Below are 9,662 nucleotides of genomic sequence, written 5' to 3'. Positions count from 1 at the left end.
TCGGCTCGGCCTGGCCCGGCACCGCGCTCCCGCCGCCCGCCCGCACCGGCGGCTGCGCGCCTCGCCGCGACAGCCCTTCCGTTCTGCGTTTGCCCCGGATTTTTGCGTGCTTTCCCCCGCCGTGCCCGGCAGCATGGGGCTGCCGGCGCTGGAGTTCAGCGAGTGCTGCCTGGACAGTCCGCAGTTCCGGGAGCGGCTGCGCTCCCACGAGGCCGAGCTGGACAAGACCAACAAGTTCATCAAGGAGCTCATCAAGGACGGGAAATCGCTCGTCGCCGCCCTCAAGAGTAAGTGCGGGGCTGGGGGCGGCCCTGCGGGACCCCGCGACCCCCGCCCGGGGCTCCTCCAGCCGGGACCACCCGAGCCCCCGCTGCGGGCTGCGGGGTGGCCGGGCCCCGCTCCCGCTCCCGCAGGGCGTGCGGCGCTCCGGGATGTGCCTGGCAGGGTCCACGGGGACACGGGTGCTCCTGGTTCTGGCCGTCGGCACACGCCCGGGCCTGGCCCTGCTCCGTCCGGGTGGGTCCATCGGGGCACGGGGTTCCGGGCCGGTCCATCGGGTGTGCGTGCCCGTGCTCCATTGGCACGCCTGTGGTTCTGGTTCTGGTCCTGGTCCTGGTCCTGGTCCTGGTCCTGGTCCTGGTTCTGGTCCTGGTCCTGGTCCTGGTCCTGGTCCTGGCCCGGCACGTCCCTCGGGGCGCGCATCCTTCGGGAGCGGTTTTTGGGGCGGTGGGTTGGCGCCTGGCTCCCCTCGCCCCCCGGTTCTCCTCTGTCCCGTGTCCGCTCAGGGTGGGGGTGCCCGCAGCCCCCCGTGGCTGTGCCCGGGCTGGCCCCTCCGGTGTGTCCCCTGTCGCCGTGGGGAAGCGGAGGTGGCTGCCAAGCTGCAGACCCGGGAGGAGCGGTCTGGGTGGGGAGGGGGAGGCGGCGATGCAGGCGGTGGCTCCGGGGCTGGGGACACCCTCACCTGTGGCTGGCAGCGTCGCTGTCCCCCCTGGTGCCCGGGCTGGGCTGCTGCTGTCCCCGCGGCCGGGGCTGGGGACACCTCTGCGTGGCTCCCCGTGCCAGCGCTGGGTGGCTGTGCCCTCGGGTGCTGTGCTGGCCGGGCTGCTCCCCAAGCTGCGGCTCTGTTTCTGCTGTTCCCTCCTGGGGTCATTGGGGTTTTCTCTGTTTTTAGGTTTCTTTAGCCGAAATCAAAGCGCTTCCCCATCCAGGGGGATGGCAGCACGCGTGGTCACCGGTCTGTGCCACGGGGTGACAGGGGCACGTCACAAGCACAGGTGCCATGGAGCCCCTGCAGCATCACCTGGCCAGGGTCGTTGTGGGGCTGTGGGACAGCAAGGTCACCCCAGGGTGCACGGGCAGGTGAAGCATTCCCAGCAGCCTGTCCATTCCCAGAAGGGCTGATTCCTGCTCCCTGCCCTTCTGATCTCACACCGAGCCCCAGCGGTGTAGCTCCTCTGTGCTGAAGTGGCAGCTGGTAACATCTGGCTTACAGGGACTCACTCCCATTGTACCAATTCTTGGCATTTGGGGTTAGAAGAATCTCAAACCCGACAGCTGTGGGTGCATTTGTGGTTCTGCAGGTCTGAGCTGTGTTCTGCTGTGGAGCGTTTGCTGAAGGCAGCAGTGCCTGGCCCTGCCTGTAGCATTCATTTTATCCCAGAACAAATCCTACAGCACTGTCTTTCACAGAAAATGCATTTTGGGAGTGAGCTGCTGAGCCCCGAGGTCTCCCTGGATGTCAGTTAGCTTGTGGCAGCTGCTGGCTGAGGTGATGGCTGTGCTCCCACCCTGGGCAGGCTGTGTGCAGTATTTTGGGGTGTGCTGGGATCCCCTGTGGCTGCCAGTGGGCTCCTGTCCCCTGCCAGTGGCTGTGCTGCACACCCCAGCACGGGCAGGAAGAACGCTCGCTGGCCTCTGGAGATAAGGATGTTTTTATGGCTGAATTGTTTTGTAGCTCCTATTGAATGTGTTCCTGGATTAGCCCTTAATTCCTGCACAGGGCTGGGGGGAGTTCCAGTGGTGCCCAGGCTGCGGGGATGGGAATAATGCTGATTCTGCTGCAGGGTAAATCAGTGCCTGCCTGCCCTGCTGCCACCTCCCCGGCACGTGTGGCACCGAGGTGGCCCCAGGACACTCTGGGGGAGGGTTTGGGCCATCTGGGGCAGGGCACTGCTCGGGAGGGTGGGAAGGGGTGTCCCCTCCCTGGCTGGGGTGCTCAGCCCTCTGTGCATCCTTCTCCTGCTGGGCTCCTGTCCCCTGCCAGTGGCTGTGCTGCACACCCCAGCACGGGCAGGAAGAACGCTCGCTGGCCTCTGGAGATAAGGATGTTTTTATGGCTGAATTGTTTTGTAGCTCCTATTGAATGTGTTCCTGGATTAGCCCTTAATTCCTGCACAGGGCTGGGGGGAGTTCCAGTGGTGCCCAGGCTGCGGGGATGGGAATAATGCTGATTCTGCTGCAGGGTAAATCAGTGCCTGCCTGCCCTGCTGCCACCTCCCCGGCACGTGTGGCACCGAGGTGGCCCCAGGACACTCTGGGGGAGGGTTTGGGCCATCTGGGGCAGGGCACTGCTCGGGAGGGTGGGAAGGGGTGTCCCCTCCCTGGCTGGGGTGCTCAGCCCTTGTCCTGCTGCAGGAGTGACTGCAGGGGCTGTGGGGCTGTGATGCCTCCGGCTGATCCCTGGTGCTGGGTGGGATCTGGGCTGGTGCTGGGTGGGATCTGGGCTGGTGCTGGGTGGGATCTGGGCCAGCTCTGCCCACGGGTGTCACCCTCAGTGTGTGCCAGGTCCCAGGTCTGTTGTGTGAGCCCTTACAGACCGTTCCAGTGCCCAGCAGCAGGGATGGAGATGTTCCAGGGGTGGGGAGCTGCCGTGCTGCCTGTTGCTGGTTGTTGTATCTGTGCCACTGCTGCAGGGGCTGGGATGTCACCCCTGTGAGCCAGTGCAGACCTGGGGCCGTTCCTGACTGTGACCAGGGGCTTGCTTTCCTTAGCCAGCTTTTATTTTTTAGTGGTGTTTCCAGGTGGTTTTGGTTTGTCTCCCCATGGCTGGGCATGGTGGCCTTATCCCGCTGCCGTTGTCTCCATGCTGCTCCTCACGTGGCCGTGGAGCTGGGCAGGCCTGGGGGCAGCAGACCCCTGGCTCAGGACGTGCTGCCTGTGGCCTGGGGGGTCCTGGGGGTGTCTGGGCCCTTGGGCAGTGTGACTGCCTGCAGCCAGAGTTACGTGAGGTCTTTGCAATATCCTCTCTCGTTTTCCTTCCTCTTGCCTTGTTCTGCTGAACGTTTCACATCCTCTTTGTACGAAGGCAGGCGTGGGGACAACGTGTAGCTGGTGTTGGTGAGGGGCTGCTGGGGCTGGGTGGAGGGGAGGAAGATGAGGAGGGAGGAAGAGCCCTCTGCAGAGTTGGGCAGGAGCAACAGCACTCAGGGATGGTGAGACGGGAGTAAGGACACGGAACAAAGTCTCTGCCAGGGTTTGTGAAAGGGCTGCTCTGCCCTGCTTTTGCCCTCAGTGTAGGTACAGAGAGAAATAGGAATGATTCACAGCACTTTCTCCTTCCCTGAGAAGAAAGAATAAATTCACAAGGTTGAAAATGATCCTCATTTGCTGAAGGGCTGGTCTTGCTAAATATCCTCAGCTGCCAAGGGCATCTCTGGAGTGTGTGTGTCTGTGTGTACATAAATGCTGTTGGATCTTTTTCCCCCAGTGAGTTTCTGTGCCTGTTTCCATTGTCTCCCTTTGCTGCTTGGCTGGTATTCAGTGACCTGGTTTTCAGCAAAACATGTCCCTCTTCCTCCCTGATCCACCATCCATAAATTATTCAGAAAGTTTTGCAGATGCAGAGACTTCAAGTGTGACATAAATAATGAACTCAAAGCCTGGATGCCGTGAAACTCGTTCTCCAGCACAGGAGCTGTGGTGACCATCAGGACCAGGGATGCTGAAGGATTTGATCCCTTTGCATGTCCCTGTGGCTGTGTGGGGGCCAGGCAGGCAGCCAGTGGCTCATCCCTGTGCTGGCATCACCTCCAGCCCCTGTGCTGGCACGGAGGGGGAGCTGGAGCCCGGGCACACAGATGGTGAAGTGGAGATGCCCACAGCTTGCTTTGGGAAACAAACAGCACACCTAGGGATGGAGGATGTGGGGGAGCAGGGGCTGCCAGCCATCGCCTCCCCCAGGCTGAGCCTGGCACCCTCCTCCTCCTCTCCTCCTCCTCCTCTCCTCCTCCTCCTCCTCCTCTCCTCCTCCTCCTCCCTGTGCTGCCAGGCGCTGTGTCCCGGTGGCGATGGGGCTGTTGTCCCCTTCAGGCCCTGGGTGCAGCCTGGTGCCCTGCCACGTTTCTGCTGGTTTGTTTTCCTTCTTCCAACTCCAGGCACTAATTTGAAGCCACCAAACCCGTCCACGCCCCGGCTGCTGCCATGCTCCCACGGCACAAGCTGCAATTTGTGTGCTGGGGCTGGGCTGGCTCTGTGAGCCCCCTCCCCACGAGGGCACACGGGCTGGGTCCTGGTGGGGCTGTGCCGTGCCCTGGGCTCCCACGGGAGAGGCACAGCTGGGCTGCTTTGGTGTTTTGGGTCCCTTTTCCTTTTGCTGTTTTGGGTCCCTTTTGCTGCTTTGGGTCCCTTTTCCTTTTGCTGTTTTGGGTCCCTTTTGCTGTTTTGGGTCCCTTTTCCTTTTGCTATTTTGGGTCCCTTCTGTTGGTTTGGGTCCCTTTTCCTTTTGCTGCTTTGTGTCCCTTTTCCTTTTGCTGTTTTTCTGGCCAGGTCACTGCAGAGCTGCAGCAAGGCGGGTGATGCTGGGCTGGACCTGCATCCTGCAGTGCCTGGGAACTCCTCTGGCCCTGCTGGCTTCCTGGGGCACATGCTGTGGCACTGTCCCACAGGTCCCATGCCAGCTGTGCCCCCCTCTGACGTGTGCCATGCTGGCTGTGGGGACAGCTGGGGGTTGCCCCTGCTCCCAGCTGAGGTTTGCTGTCAGAGAGGTGTGGTGTCCCTTCTGTCTGTCCTGCAGGGTGTGATTTTAATGAGCTGCCCCCTGGGCTGACCCCTGTGTGCCTGCACTGTCCTGTGCTGCCACCGTGGGAAATGCCAGCAGGTCTGGGGTGTTTCCTGGGGCACGTCCTGCTCCGGGGCTGCTGTGCAGCTCTGAGTGTGCCCTGGGGTGCTGGGGTCGTTCCTGGTGCTGCTGCTGGTGTTCCAGACTCAGGGATGTGCTTGCACATGGCTTCTGTTCCACATCTCTGTGAGCCTGGATGAGGTGTCTGTGCCCCTGGCTGTGGGGTGGCAGTGCCTGTCCTGGATGGAGCTGGAGCTGGATCTGCAACACACCGCAAGCGAAAGTGAAACTTTTGCCCAGTGTTTACTTAATTCCCTTTTTACACAACGAGGCTTGGGCGGGCGATAAGGAAACCAGCCGGGATTGCTCACTTTGCCACTTTGTCATTGCCTTTGCCATCCTGCCCCCCATGGCCCTGGCTCAGCTCACTCTGTCCCGCTGGGAGTGGGTCTGGGGGAGCCCTGGCAGGTGGGCAAAGGGCAGGAGCACGGGCTGCTGTGCACTGGAGAAAGACTTGGGTGTGCTGGAGCACGATCCCAGTCTGGGGCTGCTTTTAGCCTGCTGCCAGCTGGGGTGACAGCTCCTTGTGCCCCAGGTGTTTGGTGCTGGGGAGGAGGACTCCAAAGCCCATCTCACGTTATTTTCATCCTTCTTGCTCTTCTGGTCCCTGAAGAAAACAAGTCGCAGCCCAAACCCTCTCAGCAGCTTTGCACAGAGGGATCAAGGTGCGGAGGTTGAGGTCTGGCCTTTCCAGGGGCAGCCCCTGTTGGTGCAAAGCTGCGTGCTCAGAGCTGTGCTCCTGCCCAGCACAGCTGGGCTCTGCAGGCTCCAGGCTGGAGGAGAAGGAGCCTTGTGCCTCCTGGAGGGTGCAAAACCAGCAGTCACCACCTGGCTGGGTTGCTGTGACCGCTGGCACTCGGTTCTGCTGGGTTTGTGCCTGAGAAATGGGGCTGGGCTGGGGCTGTGGGGCAGCCCAGGTGAGTCCCCTGCAGCTGGGTCTCCCTGTGTCTGGGTCTCCCTCCCTCCCTGTGTCTGGGTCTCCTTCCCTCCCTGTGTCTGCCCAGTGCAGGAGCTGCTGCCTTGCTGCAGGCAGATTTCCTGGAGCATCCATGCATTCCCCACAGAGCTCCTTCCACGCTTGGAGGGGCAGGGGGTTTCCTGCCTGCCCCCCCAGGCTCCCCTAGGCTCTCCCTCTGCCTTGCAAACCACAGGGAAAGCACGTGGCTTTGGGTTTGGCTGGTGAAATGATTTACTTTGATTTTTTTCCTGCTTTGTTCACCCAGCCGAGGTGTAATGTGTAACAAGGCTCTCCTGTGTCAGGGTGCATTTTTCCCTCTTCATTCCTGTAGGAAACATTTGATGTAGGGAATACTTTGAGGAGGGATATGGTTATGGCTCAGCCAGTCCTGCACCAGCAGAGCCAGAGGCACCAAGGGCTTCTCCTCCTTTGCATGACCTGTGTGGCTTGTGCAGCCACATCCTTAATAACTTGTCTGGGATTTTATTCAAATGAGGGGTAGGACAGGTGGTAATACTGAGCTTCAGTTTTAGCACAAGTTGATCCTCCTCTTCCTCGCCAGTGGAAATTAGCAGCAGGAGCATATTCCTGCTTGGGAGGGGCTCTTTGTGCTGGTGGCTCTGCGCCGTGAGCCCTGGAGGCACCGTTGTGCCAGCAGGGCTGGCTCCAGGGGCTGCACACTTATCCCACCCGGCTCTGCCCCAGTGTCAGAGGGAACTCTCCCTGCAGTGTGCCCTGCCGTGGCTGTGATCCATGCAGGAGGATCCTCACACCCAGGAATGTTCCCTGGATCCCCAGGGGACGTTCCCCACCTCCCAGGGGATCCCAGCCCAGCCACGACCCTGCAGTGCTGGCAGGTTTGGGGGCTGATGGTGGGAGCCAGGGAGGGTGGGCTGGGGTCCTGCAGGAGACACTGGGTGGGTGCTGTGGGGCTGGGCTGGGGTCCTGGGCTCCTGCAGGAGGCCCTGGGTGGGTGCTGTGGGGCTGGGCTGGGCTGGAGCCGGGTCTGGCTGGCAGCAGCACTGACAGGGAGCCCCATGAGCAGGGTTGGGGGGTGCAGGACAGCCTGTGCTCATGATTGCATCTTTTACTGTGCTGACAGAAGGCTCGTTAACAGGGCTGGGAGATCTCTGTAATTGGGAGTGCCACAGAGCACCTCTGGGCACATGTCCCGATAGCTGGGATGGGGACAGAGGAGCTGCAGGGCCTGTGCTGAGCTCGTGTGCCATGGCAGGCTAAACCCAGCCCTTTGGGATGGCAGGGGATGGCCTGGGATAAAGGGCAGCTCTGAGGGGCAGGGGCTGGCACTGCCAGAGCTGGAGGAGGCTGAGGGTGCACACCTGTGTGCAGGGAGGGACCCTGGGCAGGGGATGTGAAGGGCCAGGCTGGATGTCCCTGTGTTCCTCCAGCACCAGGAGTCACCCACAAACTGTGTCCTGCTCTTGCTTCCAGCATGGAGCAGATTTGCCTGATTTGGGTCAGGAGTCTGTTTTCCCAAGGCTGCAGATGTGCTGGCACAGCTTGAACCGTCTGTCTCCGTTTGTTTCTGCAGTGCTGCCAGACCGAGAGGTGTGTGGCATCACCTGCGGCCTGTGTGGCATCACCTGCGGCACGTGTGGCATCACCCGTGTGCCCTGGACACGGGCTGGGAGCGGTGGGCTCTGGGTTTCCCTTTTGGGTTTCCCTTTTCCCCTCAGCTTTGCTGCAGCTCGCAGTGACGCTGGGAGCCGAGTGCGGAGATGCCGTTCCCATGGTTGCTGTGCGGGGTGGGAGGCGGCGGTGCCGCTGTCCCTGTGCTCTCTGCAGGTTGGCACACGTGGTGCTTCTCCGGCTGGTTCAGTGCCAGGCATGGCATGGGGCAAGTCCCTTCTGCCCTTGCTGTGTGCCAGACCCCTCCCCAGCTGGTAAAGGGGGGCCACCAACCCCTTTGTTTGCACCCTAAAATCGTGCTGTGCTTCTCCCTGAAGCCCAGGAGCCACGAAGCAGGGCAGGGCTGCTCAGGGGTTGGCATTCCTGCACAGGACAGAGGGGCTTCAGTCCCCCCACCGTGCCCGGGGGGCAACAGCGGTGCCAGTGTGGCCAAGCACACCCTGTGGTCGTGGTTTGGGGCATCCTGGGCCCCTTTGCAGCACCCAGCAGCGGGACAGGCTGGGGGGACAACTGGCTGTGCCAGGCATCCTGGCTGGGCTGGGTTACCTCATCCCTGCCTTTTCCCAGCGCTGGGATGAGTCGCTGTAGCGTGACCGTGGTGGGTGGGAGGGGAGGCAGAGCGAGGGGGAGCTCGTAGGGAACCTGCACAGCTTGGAAACCTGCACAGCTTGTTCACTCTGCTGTGAATCATCCCCCTCGTCCTCCCCCGGGCACGCGAGCGGCTGTCACCGCCGGCGGGGACAGGGATGCTTTCCCTGTCTTCCTGGGACAGGGATGCTTTCCCTGTTTTCCTGGGATGGGGATGTTTTCCCTGTCTTCCTGGGACAGGGATGCTTTCCCTGTTTTCCTGGGATGGGAATGTTTTCCCTGTCTTCCTGGGACAGGGATGCTTTCCCTGTTTTCCCGGGATGGGGATGTTTTCCCAGTTTTCCTGGGACAGGCATGTTTTCCCTGTCTTCCTGGGATGGAGATGCTTTCCCTGTTTTCCTGGGACAGGCATGTTTTCTCAGTTTTCCTGGGGCAAGGATGCTTTCTCTGTTTTCCTGGGACAGTTTTCCCTGTCTTCCTGGGACAGGGATGCTTTCCCTGTTTTCCTGGGATGGGGATGTTTTCCCTGTCTTCCTGGGACAGGGATGCTTTCCCTGTTTTCCTGGGATGGGGATGTTTTCCCTGTCTTCCTGGGACAGGGATGCTTTCCCTGTTTTCCTGGGATGGGGATGTTTTCCCTGTCTTCCTGGGACAGGGATGCTTTCCCTGTTTTCCTGGGATGGGGATGTTTTCCCTGTCTTCCTGGGACAGGGATGCTTTCCCTGTTTTCCTGGGATGGGGATGTTTTCCCTGTCTTCCTGGGACAGGGATGCTTTCCCTGTTTTCCTGGGATGGGGATGTTTTCCCTGTCTTCCTGGGACAGGGATGCTTTCCCTGTTTTCCTGGGATGGGGATGTTTTCCCTGTCTTCCTGGGACAGGGATGCTTTCCCTGTTTTCCTGGGATGGGGATGTTTTCCCTGTCTTCCTGGGACAGGGATGCTTTCCCTGTTTTCCTGGGATGGGAATGTTTTCCCTGTCTTCCTGGGACAGGGATGCTTTCCCTGTTTTCCTGGGATGGGAATGTTTTCCCTGTCTTCCTGGGACAGGGATGCTTTCCCTGTTTTCCCGGGATGGGGATGTTTTCCCAGTTTTCCTGGGACAGGCATGTTTTCCCTGTCTTCCTGGGATGGAGATGCTTTCCCTGTTTTCCTGGGACAGGCATGTTTTCTCAGTTTTCCTGGGGCAAGGATGCTTTCTCTGTTTTCCTGGGACAGGGATGCTTTCCCAGTTTTCCTGGCATGCTCCCCATGTCAAAGGTGCTTCCACCTGCTCCGTGTGAGTGCTGGTGGCCCTGGGCCCGGGGGCTCTGACAAGGGCGGATCTTTAGGGCATCCCCCTGGCTGTTAATG

General features: G+C 60.7%; 1 protein-coding gene across 6 annotated transcripts in view; it reads left to right on the top strand.

Moving 5' to 3' along the window:
• Nucleotides 1-6: 6 nt before the first annotated feature.
• ARHGAP26 (Rho GTPase activating protein 26) overlaps nt 7-9,662 on the top strand; it is a 103,028-nt gene continuing 93,372 nt past the window's right edge. For all 6 annotated transcript variants that reach the window (XR_005952128.1, XM_041397608.1, XM_041397606.1 and 3 more), the window contains exon 1: nt 7-287. Coding sequence is in view for 5 of the 6 variants with exons in the window: in XM_041397608.1 (XP_041253542.1) it covers nt 134-287 (154 nt within the window). In the remaining variant the exon portion in view is untranslated. The remainder of the gene's footprint in view (nt 288-9,662) is intronic.

The sequence above is a fragment of the Onychostruthus taczanowskii genome, unplaced genomic scaffold (assembly GCF_017590055.1).
Source record: "Onychostruthus taczanowskii isolate IOZ18803 unplaced genomic scaffold, ASM1759005v1 scaffold14, whole genome shotgun sequence".
In the NCBI taxonomy this organism is placed as follows: Eukaryota; Metazoa; Chordata; class Aves; order Passeriformes; family Passeridae; genus Onychostruthus; species Onychostruthus taczanowskii.
Note: the sequence above shows the minus strand (reverse complement) of the source record. Positions and strands in the feature narration are given on the sequence as shown.